Genomic DNA, 20,807 nt, shown 5'->3' on the forward strand with positions numbered 1-20,807 from the left:
TTCTATAGAAAAAGTCTTCGTTAGTGAGTTTTTCTAAAGAAAAAGTCTTCGTTAGTGAGTTTTTCTATAGAAAAAGTCATCGCTAGTGAGTTTTTCTATAGAAAAAGTCATCATTAGTGAATTATCTATAGAAAAAGTAATCGTTAGTGAGTTTTTCTATAGAAAAAGTCATCGTTAGTGAGTTGTTCTATAGAAAAAGTCATCGTTAGTGAGTTTTTCTACAGAAAAAGTCATCTTTTGTGAGTTTTTCTATAAAAGCAGTCATCGTTATTGAATTTTTCTACAGAAAACAGTCATAGTTAGTGAGTTTTTCTACAGAAAAAGTCGTCGGTAGTGAGTTTTTCTATAGAAAAATCATCGTTAGTGACTTTTTTCTATAGGAAAAATCATCGTAAGTGAGTTTTTCTATAGAAAAAGTCATCGTTAGTGAATTTTTTTCTTTAGAAAATGTCATAAATATTAAATTTTTCTAAAAAAAATCATCGATATTGTCTTTTTTCTATAGAAAAAGTCATCGATATTGAATTCTTATATAGACACGGTCATCGATAACAACTTTTGTATAAATGCGTTACAAAAATGCATGCCAACCAAACAAGTCCCCAATGTCTCAAAACATTCAACAGCTCAAACACGCAAAATTACAACAATGCAATAAAGTAATAACAGCAACAACATCTCATAGCATTTCCATATTAATTATGTTTCTGTATTTGTCGTTTTAATTCTTTTTTTTTTCTTTTCTCATTTGCCTCCAGGGTATTCATACAATGCTGCCAATATCGTGGCCAGTGTCTGTGGTCTTGGCCCTATTTATGACGGCCATACATGTTGTCTATCGCCTGTGCATTGCACCGGACTATTCGCCTAATTTGCCTGTGGTAAGTAGCTGCCCAACCTCCCCATCCATTCAAAAAGGATGCCAATGAATTTTAACACCAAAAACCAGCAACAACAACAACAACATCACTTTCAACAACAACGACTACACTTTACTATGATTTTTGTGAAAATGAAATTATAATTGGATCGGGGTTTTGTATAAAAGAGACAAAAAAGTCAAGTGATGAATGACAATGAGGGAGAGAGGGGGCGAAGGAAGAGGGATGTGTGTTTAGAGGGATTTTTACAAAGCTAATTAGAAAAATATGTAGCCTCGCATAGTTTAAATCGGTTTTATTTCGTTTGCACAAAATGCAACAGGCCGGAAGCAAGGACGACACTTTATCAACTGAATGTCAATTTAAATGGTGTTGTTTTTGTGGCTTAAACCATTTTGTTGTGTTCAAAAACCAAGTCATTAAAAATCATAAATTTTTCAACAACCTGAAATGTCATTGAAAAGCAGCCAGCATATGTTTGTTGTTGTAGTTGTTTTTGTCCTGCACTCAAAGGACATGCATACATACATACAAAAAAAAAACTATTAAACATGATAGTAATTCACAACACATTTGCAAAATGGCTCTACTATGTCCTTGATGCCGGAAACAACATCAACATCCCCTGAACACTGTGGTGTATGGCTGCTCACTATATGGATGCCTGCCTGGCAATTGGAATTGCCTTTAGTTTATCTCCTCAAGTCATCTGACATTTGTTGCAAAACTTAAGTGTGCAACAAAATGTCTGGTTTTAAATTTATGTTCATGTTTTTCTGTTTCTTTTTTTCTCCACACGAATCAATATGTGGGTGGCACAGGGAGAGAGGGTAAAGGGGAGTGTAGAACAATTCCATGTAGTTAAACTTGTTGTGGGATTTTAGTGACTATTCCAAGTGCAAACAAGGTAAAGGCCAAGGTAACGAGAAATAGGCATGAATTACACATGAACTATCAATGTGAAGGTAAATGTGTAACCTATCGCTGAAAGATAAATAATTTCAAAACGCTTAAAAGAAATTTTAGGTTTTAGGAGGTTATTATAAGTGATTTTCTAATTAAAATATTCACGAAGTAATACTTTTTCTACAGAAAACATCAGTGATAACAAATGTTTCTATCGAAAACTCATAGATAACTACTTTTTCTATAGAAAGACTCATCGATAACAACTTTTCCTATCTAAAATGTTATCATGGATAACTACTTTTTCTGTACAAAAAGTCATCGATAACTAATTTTTCTGTAGAAAAAGTTATCGATAACTAGTTTTTCTGCAGCAAAAGTCATAGATAATATTTTTCTGTAGAAAAAGTCAACGATAACCACTTTTTCCATAGATAACAACTTTTTCTTTAGATAAGTGATCGCTAACAACCTTTTCTTTGGAAAAAAGCATAGATAAAAACTTTTACTATAGAAAAAGTCCGTTTTTCTATAAAAAAGTCATTGATAACTATTTTTCTATAGAAAAACTCATCGATTAATACTTTTTCTATATCAACTGTCATCGATAAAATTGAAAAACAAAATAAAATTTTTCCTATGAAAAGAAAAAGTCATCGATAAAAAATTTTTATATCGATAATAACTCTTGCTATAAAAAAACGCATAGATAACAATGTTTTCTATAGAAAAATTCATCGATAACTACGTTTTTATATAAAATGTCATCGATAACATTTTTGTATACAGAAAGACTCATCGATAACTACTTTTTCTATATAAAATCATAACCGATACGTTTTTCCATAGAAATAGTCATCAATAACTACTTCTTCTGTAAAAAGAGTCATCGATAACTACTTTTTATGTAAAAAAAGTCATCGATAACATTTTCTCTGTAGAAGTTGGTGACGATAACATAGAAAGACTCATCGATAACAACCTTTTCTATAGAAAAATTCATTGATAACTGTTGTTTCTATATAAAATTTCATCGATAACATTTTTTTCTGTAGAAAACGTGATCGACAGTAAATCTTTCTGTAGAAAGAGTCGACAACTACTTTTGCAGTAGAAAAAGTCATCGAAAAAAGTAATTGGTAACAACTTTTCCCATAAAAAAACGTCATCGATAACAACTTCTGCTATAGAAGTTGTAGAAAATGTCATCTATAACTACTTTTTTTCTGTAGGAAAAGTCATCGTTAACAATTTTTTCTGTAGAAGAAGTAATTGGTAACAACTTTTTCGATAACAACTTTTTCTTCAGATAACAACTTTTCCTATAAAAAAGAGTCATTTTTTCTTTATAAAAAGTTATCGATAACTACTTTTTCTATAGGAGAAGTTATCTATAACAAATTTTCTATAGGATAAGTCCTAGATAACAACTTTCTCAATAGGAAAAGTCATTGATAAGAATTTTTTCTATAAAAAAACTAACTGAAAACAAATTTTTCTATGGAAAAACACATCGATAACTACTTTTTCTATATAAAGTGTCATCGATAACGTTTTTTCTATAAAAAAGAGTCAACGATAACTACTTTTTCTGTATAAAAATTCATCGATAACAACTTCTTCCATAGAAAATGTCATTGATAACAAATTTTTCTTTAGATAAGTGATCGATAACAACTCTTTCTATGGAAGCAATGGATAACAACTTATTCAATAGAGAGACTCGTCTCAAACAATTTTCTATAGAAAGACTCATCGATAACAACTTTTTCTATAGAAAAAACACATCGATAACTACTTTTTCTATATAAAATATCATCGATAAGATTTTTTCTATAAAAAAGAGTCAACGATAACTACTTTTTCTGTATAAAAAGTCATCGATAACAACTTTTTCTTGGGAAAAACTTGTCGATAACTACTTTTTCTTTAGAAAAAATTCGACGATAATAATTTTTCTGTAGAAAATAACATTTTTTCTTTATAAAAAGTTATCGATAACAACATTTTCTATAGGAGAAGTTATCTATAAGAACTTTTCTTTAGGAAAAGTCATCGATAACAACTTAATCTATAGAAAGACTCATCGATAACAATTTTTTCTATAGAAAAACTCATCGATAGCAAATTTATCTATAGGAAAATTCATCGATAACAACTTTATCTACGGATAAAGTCACTGTTCTATAGAACAAAGTCACCGATAACAACTTTTTATACAAAAACGGTATCGATAGTTGTTGTTTCCATAAAAAAGTCCTCGATAATTACTCTTCTATTAAAAATCGTCGCTAAAAGTTGTTTGTTCAAATGGAAAAATTTTCGATTATAACCTCTGCTATCAAAACCGCTTCGACAACAATATTTGCAACAGTAAAGGCATCGATAACAACTTTCTCCGTTTTGTTATATTATAAAATAGTCTGGCTTAATCCCATTTTTGTTAGTTTAATATTTTAAACAACGAATTTATTAGTGAAGAAAATTTGGCATTACTCTCCAAGGAGTATGTCCTACTATAGTTTCGATTTTCGATAACTTTCTCGATCCTGTAGGAAAAGTTATCGATCACAAGTTTTTCATTAAAAAAAGCTAAAGATAGTTACTTTTGTCTGTCGAAAACGCATCGATAACAAATTTTTCTATAGAAAAAAATTATAGATAATAACTTCTTCCATAGAAAGTGATATCGATAACGCATTTTCTATAGAAAAGTCATCGATATTAACTTTTTATAGCACAAATCATCGATAAGAACTTTTTCCTATGAAAAAGATTGTCGATAAAAACTTTTTCTATAGAAAAATTCATCGATAACAACATTTCTCAAGGAAAACTTGTCGAAACTATTTTTTCTATGGGGAAGTAATCGATAACAAATTCTTCCATAGAAAATTTCATGAGTAAAATATTTTCTATAGATAAAATGTATCGATTACATTTTTTCTTCACAAAAAGTCATCGATAATAAATTTTTCTATGAGCAGAAGTCATCGATAACAACTACTTCTGTAGAATAGGTCATTGAAAACAAATTTTTCTATCGATAATATCACATTCTTCTAAAGAAAAAGTGATCGATGACAACCTTTTCTACAAAAACTGTATCGTTAGCGATTGTTTCTATTGAAAAAGTCTTCGAAAATTACTTTTCAATGCAAAAAGTCGGTGATAACAACATTTTTTAGGGAATAATTCATCGATAACAAATTTTCAAAGGGAAAATGTTATCTATTGCAAATTTTGCTATCAAGATAACATCGACAACAATATTTGTTGTAGTAAACGACATCGATAACAACTTTTTCTGTAGAAACATTTATCGATAACAACTTTTGCTATAGATAACAACTGTTCCCATAGAAAAAGACATCAGTAATAATCGTTTAATAGAAGAAAAAACAAATCGATAAAAATTTGTTCTATAAAGTAAATAATCGGTAACAACTTTTTCTATTAGAAAGTCATCGTTAACAATATTTCTATCGAAAAACTCACTTATAACACATTTTCTGTGAAAGAAAACACTGAAAAACTTTTGGTAGAAAAAAAGGGAATCGATAACAAATTTTTCTATAGAAAAATTAACCGATCATAATTTCTTCTATGGAAAAGGTCATCGAAAACAAAAATTTCCATGAAAAAAGTAATCGGTAACAACATTCGCTATCGCAAACGCATCGATAAAAACTTTTTCTATAGAAAAAGTAATAGGTAATAACTTCTTCTATTTTATATAAAAAAATCATCGATATTAAATTTTTGCAGCAAAAATCATCGATAGCAACCTTTTCCAATGAAAAAGATTGTCGATAAAAACTTTTTCTATAGAAAATTTCATCGATAACAACATTTTCTGTAGCACAAGTCATCGACAACAAATTCTTCTCTAAAAATGTCATCGATAACGACTTTCTTTATAGAAAAGTCATCGATAACAATTTTTTTTATAAAAAATGGCCTAGAAAGCAACAATTTCTATAAAAAAAATTGTCGATAATAACAGTTTTATAAAAGAAGTCATCGATAAAAACTTTTTCTGTAGATAAAGTCATCGATTACAAATTTGTCCATGAACAAAATCATCGACAGTTTGACATTTATCGATATTTACGAAACATCGACAGTCAAAACTGATCGTGTGTACCCCGCTTAAGTATAAAAGGTTATCGATAACAACCTTTTTTATAGAAAAAGTAATCGGCAATAATTTTTTGACAGAACAAGTCATCGATAACAATTTTTTATAAAAGAATTCATCGATAAAAAATTTTTCTGTAGATTAAATCATCGATTACAAATTTTTCCATGAAAAAATTCATCGATAACAATGTTTGATATCGAAAACGCATCGATAACATCATTATCTGTAGTAAAAGACAACGAACGATAACAAGTTTTGTCTATTGAAAAAGTAATCGATAGCAAGTTATATATATAATTGTTCCACAAACATCCCAGAAGGGACAAGGGAGACTTCTCTCATATCAATGAGTGCACCCCGATTCATATTTAGCTCAATGATATGGGACCTACTGTTTATCGCCGAGTCCGAACGGCGTGTCTAAGACACCACTTGTAGAGAAGTTTTAAAAGGCTGAAATACTCAGGAAATGTCGCCAACATTACTGAGGGGTATTTTGCCACCGTTGAAAAGTGTTATCGATAACAATAATCGATATCAACTTTTTCTATAAAAGAAAACCTCGATAACAAGTTTTTTTTTGTCATAAAATAAATAATAGATAACCACTCCATCGAAAAAGTCATCTACTGCTAATTTTTCCGTAGAAAAAGTTATTGATAAGAATTCTATCTGTAGAAGAAGCCATTGTTAAAAAAATTGTTTCTATAGAAAAGGTCATCTATAACAACATTCTCTATAGGAAAGCTCATCAATAAAAATCTTGTCTGTAGAAAAAGTAATCGATAACAGCTTGTCATCGACGTCACTTCTTATGGTAAAATTAATAGATTTTCTGTGGAAAAATGTTCGACATTTCTATAGAAAAAATCATCGATAAAAACTTTTTGTTTAGAATAATTCAGCGATAACAACGTTTCTTTTGAAAACAGTTAGCGATAAAAGCTTTTTCTTCGGAAAATGTTATCGATAACCAATTTTATAGAAAAACAAGTGAGCAAAGGCTATAGTCGGGACGGGGCCGACCATGTGATACCCTACACCACTACCCCTGTGCATAAGCTTTTCACTGGTAAACATTTATTTTAGGGAACATAATCCGACTACCACCAAACATATTTTAGCTTTTAATCAAAAAAATATGCCTCTTTCTCTCTGGGACCCACATAAGCAACCAAAATTTTGTGACCATCCGATCAAAATTTCTACCTGTAGAATGGAAGAATTGGATGCATTACCGACTATTGTGGTATATCCCTTGTTTGACCACCTTCGCCAACCTACTTTACACCAATGTACAGGTAATATTTTCTTCTTCCATTGACAGGCTTTGCCGTTGAAATAACCGTACTAGAAATCGATATATTCACAAAGAATACAATTTTAAATTTGTCTCCACATGAGTTTTTCCCCATTCCGATCCTTAAATATTATCCGACTATCACCGAAATCAATAGGCATCTTCCTCTGTGGGGCCCCCATCAACCCCCATATATTTTATAATATATTTCGCGATATCTCGGTTGTTTGCCCACTTACTCCAACATACGTTACGTCAATGTAAAGGACATATTTTCTTCTTCCATTGGCGGGCTTTCCTTTTGGAATACTTCTACTAGAAGCGGAAATATTCTCATAAGAAAAAAAACGTTGACTTTTCTCCACATAAGCTTTTCGCTTATTCCGACTCCTGACTATTATCCGACCATAACCAAAATAAATAGGCTTCTTCCTCTGTGGGACCCGCATAAAATTCCAAAAACTTCGTGACGATCCGATCAAAACTGCGACCTGTAGCGTGGTTACAAAAAATCGGAAAATGGGATGCATTAACGACTATTGCGATATCTCTGTTGTTTGAGCAGCTACGACAACCTACTTTACATCATTGTAAAGGTAATATTTTCTACTTTCCTTGCCAGGTTTTGCTTTTGTTACACCTCTTAAATAAACAGAGATATTGGCTTTGAAATAAAACGTTGACCATTCTCCAAATAAGTTTTTGCCCATTCCGACCCCTTAATATTGTTCGACCATCATTAAAATCAGTAGGCTTTTTCCTCTATGGGACCCCCATTAACCCCCAAAATTTCGTGACGATCCGATCAAAATTGCGACCTGTAGCGTGATTACAAAAAAAATCGGAAAATGGGACGCATTATCGACTATTGCTATATCTCGGCTATTTGACCACCTACGACAACCTACATTTACATCGTTGTAAAGGTGATATTTTCTACTTTCCTTGCCAGGTCTTGCTTTTGATGTACCTCTTAAAGAAACAGAGATAATGGCTTTAAAATAAAATGTTGACTTTTCTCCAAATAAGTGTTTGTCCAGTCCGACCCCTAATAATTATCCGACCATCACCAAAATCAATAGGCTTCTTCATCTATGAGACCCCCATTAACCCTCAAATTTTCGTGACGATCCGATCAAAATTGCGACCTGCAGCGTGATTTCCAAAAAAATAGAAAAATGGGATGTATTACCGACTATTGCGATATCTCCGTTATTTGGTTACCTACGCCGACCTAGTTTACGTCATTGTAAAGACGGGATCTTCTACTTTCATAGTGAGACTTTGCTTTTGGAAAGTTTCCAACCAAAGCTGTGATATTCGTCAATATAATTAAAATCGCAAAAATTAAAATTGGGGTTTTATTTGCTACTATTGTGATATCTTCGTTGTTTGATCACCTACGAGCACCTTCTTTACATCAGTAGAAAGGTGATATTTTCTACTTTCATTGTCAGGTTTTGCTTTTGGTATACCCCATGTAGAAGCTGAGATATTGGCTTTGGAAAAAAACGTTGTCTTTTTATCCACCTAAGTTTTTTGCCCTTTCCGACCCCTAAATATTATCCGACCATCACCAAAATCAATAGGCTTCTTCCCCTCCGGGACCCCCATCAATATCCAAAATTTCGTGACGATCCGATCAAAATTGCGACCTGTAGCGTGATTACAAGGTTTAGATGGACAGACGGACAGACGGACAGACGGACGGACGGACGGACTGACGGACGGACACACATAGCCAGATCGACTCAGCTCGTCGAGACATTCATTTTGGTATATATAAGTATGGGTCTACGACCATTATTTCGATGCGTTACAAACTTTTTGGCCAAAACCAACTTATAATACCCTCCCCACATAGTGGTGTAGGGTATAAATAGTGAAACAAATACCAAAATTATCTACAGAAAGGACATCGATGATCATTTTCTCTGTAGTAAATCTAATCGATAACAACCTTTTCTATAAAAAATAAATCGAAAATATTTTTTTAAATGTAACGAGTTATCGATAAAAACTTTTTTATGCAAAATATCTTCGTTATCAACTTTTCCTACAGAAAACGTCATCGATAACAATTTTCCTTTTTGAAAATTCACGGGTAACAGCCTTCTTTATAGACACAGTAATCGATGCTAATTTTTTCGCTGGAACAAGTAATTGATAACAACGACTTCTACAAGAAATTCATCGATAACTACTTTTTTCTATGGAAAAAGGCATCGATAGCAACTTTTTCTATGAGAAAAGCCATCGATAACAAAATGTTTTATTGAAGAATTCATCGATAATAACGGTTAAAAATATCACCGACGATAATAACTTTTTCCATAGAAAATGTCTTCGATAACGAACTTTTAAAACAAAAAGTCATCGATTATAATTTTCTACATAAAAAAGGTAAGAAATAACAACGTTTTCTATAGAAAAACACATCGATAACTACTTTTTCTATTGAAAAGAATCATCGATAACAAATTTTTCTATAGAAAAAGTCATCGATAACTACGTTTTTATTGAAAAAATCATCTATAAAAACTTTTTCATAGAACAATTTATCGACGGTTATTATTTCTGCGGAAAAAGTAATAGATAACAACTTTTTCCGTGGAAAAAGTAAACGAAAAAAAAAATTTTAGAAAAACTCATCAACAATAATTAAAAAATACTTTAAGTCACTTTTAATAATAGTTAGCAAAAAAATGTTAACTTAATTTATGTTGTTGGTTGGTTTGGTGTTGTTGTTGTTCTGCAAAACAATTCCCACTTAACCGAAAATATTTCATTTAATTGTGTTCATACTTTGTTGTTTGTGTTTATTATTTTGCAGTTATTTGGTGAAATTGTAATGTTGGCCAGTGCATCCGTTTCCGGTCTCTACTATCGCATAATGTCAGATGCTGCCCACACACGCACCGTGGATGGCACACGGACGGGCATCGAACAACGTGTCAAACTGGAATGTGAACGTGAACAGCAGGAACAGCTGCTGCTAAGCGTAATACCAGCTTATATTGCCGCAGAGGTTAGTATTTTTTGGTTTTGGCGATACCATAACAAAAACAACAAAAATACACAATGACCAATATTTTGTTGATAAATTTAAACAATTGCAACAAAAATACAAAAACATTTTTGGTCGATTTCGTTTTTAGGTTAAACGCAGCATTATGCTGAAAATGGCTGATGCTTGCCAGAGGGCTGGTGGTCAAAGCAACTCATCGGCCACCCGTTTCCATGAGCTGCATGTTCAACGTCACAATAATGTTTCGATTTTATATGCGGATATTGTCAATTTCACACCATTATCGGAACAATTGACTGCCAGTGATTTGGTGAAGACTTTGAATGATCTGTTCGGACGTTTCGATCAAATTGCACAGGTGAGTGATAAGACGGGAAAATCTTGAAGTTTTTCTATAGCATAACTGTTATCGATGACTTTTGGTATAGGAAAAATGTAATCGAGGCATTTTTTTCTGTATGAAAAATTATTATCGTTAACATTTTCTATAGAAAATATTGTTATCGATGGCCTTTTCCATATAAAAGTTTTTTTCTATGTCGTTTTTTAATAGAAAAATTTGCTATCGATGACATTTTCTGTATAAAAGTAATTAGTTTTTCTGTAGAAAAATTTTTATTGATAATTTTTTCTGTATAAAACTTGCTATCGGTGACATTTTCATTAAAAAAATGTGTTATCGATGTTTTTTCTATAGAAAAAGTTGTTATCGATTACCTTTTCTACAGAAAAAGTTGTTATCGGCGTTTTTGTACAAACATTTGTTATTGATAACTTTTTCTGTATAAAATTTGTTATCGATGACATTTTCATTAGAAAAAGTTGTTGCCAATTGCTTTTTTCTTAGAAAATATTATTTTCGGTGACTTTTTTAAAAAAAGAAATTGTTATCGATGATTTCTTCGGTAGTAGAAGTTATTTTTCATTACCTTTTCTAGAGAAAAAGTTGTTATCAATGACTTTATCTGCAGGAGAAAATGCTAACGATTACTATATCTTTAGAAAAAGTGGTTATCGATAAAAAAAATTGTTGTCGATTATTTCTCTGTATAAAAATTTGTTACCGATTAATTTTTCAGTACAAAAAGTTTTTACCGATCACGTTATCTACAGAAAAAATTGTTATCGATGACTTTTTCTACAGAAACATTTTTCATTGAAGATTATTTCTTTAGAAAAATATGATGACATCTTTATAGAAAAAAATTATTATCGATGACTTTTTGTAAAGAAAAAGTTGTTATCAATTACTTATCATTTACTTTTTTAGAAAAAGTAGTTATTGATGACTTTTTGTATAGAAAATATTTTTATCGATTACTTTATAATTTAATAATTTTCTTTATCGCTTGTTATCGATTACTTTTTCTACACCAAAAGTTGTTATTCGTGACTTTTTCTATAGCAAATGTTGTTGTCCGATGAATTTTTCTATAGAAAAAGTTGTTGTCGATGAATTTTTCTATAGAAAAAGTTGTTATCGATACCTTTTTCTATAAAACAACATCTTATCGTTCACTATTTTTATAGAAAAAGTTGTTATCGATGTTTTTTTCTGAAGAATAAGTTGTTATGGATGTTTTTTCTGAAGAACAAGTTGCTATCGATGATTGTTTTAAATAGAAACATTTGTTATCGATGGCTTTTTCTATGTAATAAGTTGTTATCGGTTAACTTTTCTACAGAAAATTTTGTTATCGTTGATTATTTTCATAGAAAAAGTTGTTATCGATGACTCCTTCTAAAGAAAAAGTTGCTATCGATAATTTTTCCTATAGAAAATGTTGTTATCGATGATTTTTGCAGCAGAAAAATGCGATGATTTTATCAGTAGAAAATATTATTATCGATTATATTTTCTGTATAAAAATCAATCACTTTTTCTAAAGAATAATTTTTATCGATTGCTTTTCCTTTATAATGGGTTCTTCTCGATTACCTGATCGATAACAGAAAAAGTAGTTATCGATGACGTTTCCTATAGAAAAAGTTGGTATCGATGACTTTTTCCGCAGAAAAATTCGATGATTTTATCAGTAGAAAATATTATTATCGATTAAATTTTCTGTATAAAAATCACTTTTCTCTAATGAATAATTTTTATCGACTGCTTTTCCTATATAATGGGTTTTTCTCGATTACCTGATCGATAAAGTTGGTATCGATAGAAAAAGTTGGTATCGATGACTTTTTCCGCAGAAAAAAATTAATCGATGCTTTTTTCCATAAGAAAATTTGTTATCGATTACATTTTCTGTATAAAAAATTATTATCGATCATTTTTTTTTTTTTTTGTAGAACAATTTTTATCGATGGCTTTTCCTATATAATAAGTTATTATCGATTACCTTTTTTACAAAAAAGTTTCTTATCGATGATTTTATTATAGAAACAGCTGTTATCGATGACTTTTTCCATAGCAAAAGTTGTTATCACTGACAATTTCGAAAGAAAAAGTTGTCATCGATTTATATTTCTAGAAAAAAGTTGTTATCGATAATTTTTGTTAGAATTTTTTCTTACCGATGACTTTTCCTATAGGAAAAGTTGTTATCGATAACTATTTCTTTACAAAAAGTTGTTACCGATTACTTTTTTGATGGCGTTATCTATAGAAAATCTGTTATCGATGATTTTTCTATAGAAAAACTTGTTATCGATAGCATTTTCTACAGAAAAAGTTGCTATCGTTGAATTTTTCTACAGAAAAAGTTATTATCGATGAGCCTTTCGTCAGAAAAATGTATAATCGATAAATGTCTCTTTACAAAAAGTTGTTATCGATGACTTTTTCTATAGAAAAAGTTGGTATCGATGACTTTTTCCGCAGAAAAAATTTAATCGATGATTTTTTCCATAAGAAATGGTATAAAAAATTGATCGATGACTTTTTGTATAGAAAAGGTTGCTATCAATTACTTATCGATTACTTTTTTTAGAAAAAGTTGTTATTGATAAATTTTTGTATAGAAATTGTTGTAATCGATTACTTTATAATTTTGTAATATTTTATCGATTGTTATAGATTACTTTTTCTATGTAATAAGTTGTTATCGGTTAACTATTCTACAGAAAATGTTGTTATCGTTGATTATTTTCATAGAAAAAGTTATTATCGATGACTCCTTCTAAAGAAAAAGTTGCTATCGATGATTTTTCCTATAGAAAAAATTGTTATCGATGATTTTTGCGGCAGAAAAATTTGATGATTTTATCAGTAGAAAATATTATTATCGATTACATTTTCTGTATAAAAAATTGTTATCGATCACTTTTTCTGTATAACAATCGATGGCTTTTCCTAAATAATGAGTTATTATCGATTACCTTTTCAACAAAAAAAAGGTTCTTATCGATAACAGAAAAAGTTGTTATCGATGACTTTTTCTATAGAAAAAGTTGGTATCGATGACTTTTTTCGCAGAAGAAATTTAATCGATGATTTTTTCCATAAGAAAATTTATTATCGATTACATTGTCTGTATTAAAAAATTGTTATCGATCACTCTTTCTGTAGAAAAATTTTTATCGATGATTTTTTTATAGAAACAGTTGTTATCGATTACTTTTTCTATAGCAAAAGTTGTTATTACTGACAGTTTCTAAAAAAAAGTTGTCATCGATTTATATTTCTAGAAAGAAGTTGTTATCGATAATATTTTGTTAGAATTTTTTCTTACCGATGACTTTTCCTATAGAAAAAGTTGTTATCGATAAATATTTCTTTACAAAAAGTTGTTACCGATTACTTTTTTGATGACGTTATCTATAGAAAAAGTTGTTATCGATGATTTTTCTATAGAAAAATTTGTTATCGATAGCATTTTCTACAGAAAATTTTGCTATCGTTGAATTTTTCTACAGAAAAAGTTGTTATCGATGAGCTTTTCTTTAGAAAAATGTATTATCGATAACTATTTCTTAACAAAAAGTTGTTATCGATGACTTCTTCTTTGGGAAAAATTATGGTCGATCATTTTTTCTATACAGAAAGTTGTTATCGTTGTTTTTTCTTTAGCAAAACTTCTTATCGCTGACTATTTCTTTAGAAAAAAAATTGTTATCGATGACTCTTTCTATAGAAAAAAATTTATCGATGACATTTTTAATAGAAAAATTAGCTACCGATGTGTTTTTACTGTAGAAAAAGTTTTTATCGATGATTTTTCTATAGAAAAAATTGCTATCGATAGCATTTTCTACAGAAAAAGTTGCTATCGTTAATTTTTTCTACAGAAAAAGTTGTTATCGATGAGCTTTTCTTTAGAAAAATGTATTATCGATAACTATTTCTTAACAAAAAGTTGTTATCGATGACTTCTTCTTTGGGAAAAATTGTGGTCTATGATTTTTTCAATAAAAAAAGTTCTTATCGATGTTTATTCTTTAGGAAAACTTCTTATCGATGACTATTTCTTTAGAAGAAAATTGTTATCGATGACTCTTTTTTTAGAAAAAAATGTTATCGATAAGGGTTTCTCTAGGAAAAGTTGTTGTCGATGACGTTTTCTATAGAAGAAGTGACTTTCTACATACAAATTTGTTATCGGTGACGTTTTCTACAGTAAGATTTGTTTTTGATGATTTTTTTCTACAGAAAAATTTGTTATCGATGACAGTTCTGTACAAAAACATGTTATCGGTGACATTTTCTATAGAAGAATTTGTTATAGATTTTTTTCTATAGGAAAAGTTGTTGTCGATTACTACTTCTAAAGCAAAACATGTTATCGTTGATTATTTCTTTAGTAAAAATTGTTATCGACGACTTTTCTTCAGAAAATGCTGTTATCGATGATTTTTTCTACTGAAAAAGTTGTTATCGATGTTTTTATATAAAAATATGTTATGAATATTTCTTTAACAAAATGTCATCGATTTTATCGATGGCTTTTTGCTATAGAAAAAATTGTTATCGATGATTTTTTCTATAGAAAACGTTGTTATCGATGAATTTTTCAATAGAAAAATTTGTTATCTATGACTTTTTCTATAGAAAAAGTTGTTATCGATGAATTTTTCTATAGAAAAAGATGTTATCGATGATTTTTTTCTATAGAAGAAGTTGTTATCGATTACTTTTTCTATAGAAAAAATTTTATCGATGACGTTTTCTATAGAAAAATTTTTATCGATGACTTTTTCTATAGAAAAGTTATTATCGATAACTTCTTGTATAGAAAAAATTTTTAGCGATGACTTTTTCATGGAAAAATGTTGCTAATCTTATTTTCAATCAACTGTTTTATGTAAAATAATACGAATCTAACATTTTTCCAGGAAAATCACTGCCTCCGCATTAAAATTTTGGGCGATTGTTATTACTGTGTCTCTGGCCTGCCCGTTTCGAGATCTCAACATGCATCGAACTGTGTCAATATGGGTTTACAAATGATTGATGCAATCAGGTATGTAGATTATGAACTAAACCATTCTATATTCTTTTATCTGCCAACCCACACATATTTAGCTACGGATACACACACATACTCACTTCTAAACAAAATTCCCACACAATTGTAAACATTTTGCAAAATACAATATTTATGTAGATGACACCAACAGCGATGATGTACTTTGGAAATGTAAACAAATTGTTATTGAATTCTCGAGCAAACAAATCAACAAACACATACGTACACACACACAAGTAACTACGTATACTCTCTTCCAGTGTACTCGTAGGCTGACATAATAAAAACCAGCAACACAAGGATACTGTGGTTGTGAACCAACAACCGCTGCCACCCCTTTAACCCACCTAACAACAACCACCGATACAAGCTGGAACTTTGATTGATGCCATGAACAACATCAACATGACAAACACTTGTTTTAATATCTACCAGGTGTTGGACAACCAACACGACAAAAATCTATGGAATTACAAATAGAGAGAAAGAAAGCGGGAGAGGTAGACATACCAAGCAATCTAAAATATGAGGAAAATCCATGATATGGCCCCAAAGGATATAAAAGACTTTCCTTAATCTTTGAGAATTTATTTGAATTTTTAACAAATTGACCTCCAGCCTCCAATGGGGATGGCCATAAATATTCAACAAATTGTTTAATCTTCTGATTTTGTTGAAATGTTGGCGTAAAGTTAAGTCCACAAACAATGTAATCAATATTCTGATTCTAATTTTAAATGAGGATTTATCGAACTGTAAATGTTTCATTACAAAGGATAAAGAGGCAGGCTGGGGTTTAAGTAATTGTTTTTTGTTGTTTAGGATTGACCTTTTTCGCAATGGGCGGTGGAAGAGCTCTATACAATAAGCCTTTGTGACAAAGAGAGGATGGCAAGGGTTTTTAATAAAGCGGGTGAAGGGGGTAAAGAAAATGTTGTTATCTACAACTATTTCCATGGAAAAAGTTGTTAACGATAACTATTTCCATGGAAAAATTTGTTATCGGCAACTATCGACAACTATTTCTATAGAAAGAGTTGTTATCCACAACTATTTCTATAGAAAAAGTTATTATCGACAACTATTTCCATGGAAAAAGTTGTTATCGATAACTATTTCCATGGAAAAATTTGTTATCGGCAACTATCGACAACTATTTCTATAGGAAAAGTTGTTATCGACAACTATTTCTATAGAAAAAGTTGTTATCGACAACTATTTCTATAGAAAAAGTTGTTATCGACAACTATTTCTATAGAAAAAGTTGTTATCGACAACTATTTCTATAGAAAACGTTGTTATCGACAACTATTTCTATAGAAAAAGTTGTTATCGACAACTATTTCTATGGAAAAAGTTGTTATCGACAACTGTTTTCATGGAAAAAGTTGTTATCGACAACTATTTCTATAGAAAAAGTTGTTATCGACAACTATTTCTATGGAAAAAGTTGTTATCGACAACTATTTCTATAGAAAAAGTTGTTATCGGCAACTATTTCCATGGAAAAAGTTGTTACCGACAACTATTTCCATGGAAAAAGTTGTTATCGACAACTATTTCCATGGAAAAAGTTGTTATCGACAACTATTTCCATGGAAAAAGTTGTTATCGACTACTATTTCTATAAAAAATTGTTATCGACAACTATTTCCATATTAAAAGTTGTTATCGACAACTATTTCTATGGAAAAAGTTGTTATCGAAAAATATTTCCACAGATAAAGGTGTTATCGACAATTATTTTCAAGGAAAAAGTTGTTATCGACAACTATTTCCATGGAAAAAGATGTTATTCGCAAATATTTCCATGGAAAAAGTTTTTATCGCCAACTGTTTCCATGGAAAAGGTTGTCATCGACAACTATTTCTAAGGAAAAAATTGTTATCGACAACTATTTCCATGGAAAAAGTTGTTATCGACAACTATTTCCATATAAAAAGTTGTTATCGACTACTATTCCATGGAACAAATGTTATCAAAAACTATTTCCGTGGAAAAAGTTGTTATCGACAACTATTTCCGTGAAAAAGGTTGTTATCGACAACTATTTCCATGGAAAAAGTTGTTATCGACAACTATTTCCGTGAAAAAGGTTGTTATCGACAACTATTTCCATGGAAAAATTGTTATCGACAACTATTTCCATGGAAAAAATTGTTATCGACAACTATTTCCATGGAAAATATTGTTATCGACAACTATTTCTATGGAAAAGGTTGTTAGCGACAACTATTTCTAAAGCAAAAGTTGTTATCGAAAACTATTTCTATAGAAAACGTTGTTATCGACAACTATTTTTATAGAAAAAGTTATTATCGACAACTATTTATATAGAAAAAGTTGTTATCGACAACTGTTTCCATTGCAAAAATTGTTATCGACAACTATTTCTATAGAAAACGTTGTTATCGACAACTATTTTTATAGAAAAAGTTATTATCGACAACTATTTCTATAGAAAAAGTTGTTATCGACAACTATTTTTATAGAAAAAGCTGTTATCGACAACTATTTCTATAAAAAAAATTGTTATCTACAACTATTTCTATAGAAAAATCTGTTGTCGACAACTGTTTCTATAGAAAAAGTTGTTTTCGACAACTATTTCTATAGATAAAGTTGTTATCGACAACTATTTCTATAGAAAAAGTTGTTGTCGACAACTATTTCTATAGAAAAAGCTGTTATCGACAACTATTTGTTGTTATCGACAACTATTTCTTTAGAAAAGGTTGTTATCGACAACTATTACTATAGCAAAAGTTATTATCGACAACTATTTCTATAGAAAAAGTTGTTATCGACAAATATTTTTATAGAAAAAGCTGTTATCGACAACTATTTCTATAGAAAAATTTGTTATATACAACTATTTCTATAGAAAAATCTGTTATCGACAATTGTTTGTAAAGAATATGTTGTTATCGACAATTATTTCCCAGGAAAAAGTTGTTATCGACAACTATTTCCATGGAAAAAGTTGTTATCGACAATTATTTCCCAGGAAAAAGTTGTTATCGACAACTATTTCCATGGAAAAAATTGTTATCGAAAACTATTTCCATGGAAAAAGGTGTTATCGACAACTGTTTCCATGGAAAAAGTTGTTATCGACAACTATTTCCATACAAAAAGTGGTTATCGACAACTATTTCCATACAAAAAGTTGTTATCGACAACTATTCTCTAGAAAAAGTTGTTATCGACAACTATTTCTATAGAAAAAGTTGTTATCGACAACTATTTCTATAGAAAAAGTTGTTATCGACAACTATTTCTATAGAAAAAGTTGTTATCGACAACTATTTCTATAGAAAAAGTTGTTATCGACAACTATTTCTATAGAAAAAGTTGTTATCGCAACTATTTCTATAGAAAAAGTTGTTATCGACAACTATTTCTATAGAAAAAGTTGTTATCGACAACTATTTCTATAGAAAAAGTTGTTATCGACAACTATTGCTATAGATAAAGTTGTTATCGACAACTATTTCCGTGGAAAAAGTTGTTATCGACAACCATTTCCGTGAAAAAGGTTGTTATCGACAACTATTGTTGTCGACAACTATTTCCATGGAAAAAGTTGTTATCGACAACTATTTCTATGGAAAAGGTTGTTATCGACAACTATTTCCATGTAAAAAGTTGTTATCGACAACTATTTCTATAGAAAAATTTGTTATCGACAACTATTTCCATATTAAAAGTTGTTATCGACAACTATTTCTATGGAAAAAGTTGTTATCGAAAAATATTTCCACAGATAAAGCTGTTGTCGACAATTATTTTCAAGGAAAAAGTTGTTATCGACAACTATTTCCATGGAAAAAGTTGTTATTCGCAAATATTTCCATGGAAAAATTTGTTATCGACAACTATTTCCATGGAAAAAATTGTTATCGACAGCTATTTCCATGGAAAAACTTGTTATCGACAATTATTTCCAAGGAAAAAGTCGTTATCGACAATTATTTCCCAGGAAAAAGTTGTTATGGACAACTACTTTTATAGAATAAGTGGTTATCGACAACTATTTCTGTAGAAAAAGTTGTTATCGACAACTATTTCTATAGAAAAATCTGTTATCGACAACTATTTCCATGGAAAAAGTTGTTATTCGCAAATATTTCCATGGAAAAAGTTTTTATCGACAACTGTTTCCATGGAAAAAGTTGTTATCGACAACTACTGCTATAGAAAAAGTTGTTATCGACAACTATTTCTATAGAAAAAGTTGTTATCGACAACTATTTCTATAGAAAAAGTTGTTATCGACAACTATTTCTATAGAAAAAGTTGTTATCGACTTTAAAAAATTGTTTTCGATAACTTATTATTATCTCTGACATTATAGTTAGAACAAACATTTTCGGACAACATTTGTTCAGAAAAATTTTGTTGCCGCTGCACATTCTTATCAATACACAAAACATAGAATAGAATATCTTTAAATAATAAACTTCTCTTCCTTTTCTTTTTCAGACACGTTCGTGAAGCAACTGGCATCAATGTCGATATGCGTATTGGCATCCATACAGGTAATGTTTTGTGCGGTGTTTTGGGACTGAGAAAATGGCAATTCGATGTTTGGAGTGATGATGTTACGCTGGCAAATCACATGGAAAGTGGAGGTGTTGCGGGGTAAGTTGCGAGAGAGAGAATAAATTTTCATATCTGTAGATTTTTTTATTATGATACGTTTGATTATTGCTTCCCTTTTTTCGGCAAGAAAAGGTGTATTAAAGGAAATTGGTTTCATTTGGCTGATTTTTTATAGACGGAAACGGAAATTACCTGCTAGCTGCGATTTGGCAATAATCAATGATTGCTAAAACGAAATATCACAATAGTAAACAGAAGAAAAACGAAATTGATTCTTGAAATGGAAATGACAGCTAATGGGGTTTTTATATAAAACTTATCAATAAATCGGTAGAAAGCTTTGCGGAATATAATGAAGCCACATGAGGGAGGGGATTATCGATAAACACTTATAGTGGTTACTAATACGTTTGGAAGGAAGACATTAGGGAATTAATGGGAAGAAAGTAACCATTATGAAGTTATCGAAAAGATTTTTTGCTGGGAAGGTGTCAAGAGATATTTAGAAAAGGTTATTATCGATGACTT

At 30.2% G+C, this 20,807-nt stretch overlaps 1 protein-coding gene across 5 annotated transcripts in view; it reads left to right on the forward strand.

Moving 5' to 3' along the window:
- LOC141403902 (adenylate cyclase type 2-like) overlaps positions 1-20,807 on the forward strand; it is a 184,970-nt gene that overhangs the window by 129,561 nt on the left and 34,602 nt on the right. For all 5 annotated transcript variants that reach the window (XM_073986992.1, XM_073986988.1, XM_073986989.1 and 2 more), the window contains 5 exons: positions 759-881; positions 10,065-10,259; positions 10,390-10,617; positions 15,540-15,667; positions 20,160-20,318. In XM_073986992.1, the coding sequence (XP_073843093.1) occupies positions 759-881; positions 10,065-10,259; positions 10,390-10,617; positions 15,540-15,667; positions 20,160-20,318 (833 nt within the window). The remainder of the gene's footprint in view (positions 1-758; positions 882-10,064; positions 10,260-10,389; positions 10,618-15,539; positions 15,668-20,159; positions 20,319-20,807) is intronic.

The sequence above is a fragment of the Musca autumnalis genome, unplaced genomic scaffold (assembly GCF_047663935.1).
Source record: "Musca autumnalis isolate F117 unplaced genomic scaffold, ASM4766393v1 scaffold_4, whole genome shotgun sequence".
Lineage (NCBI taxonomy): Eukaryota > Metazoa > Arthropoda > Insecta > Diptera > Muscidae > Musca > Musca autumnalis.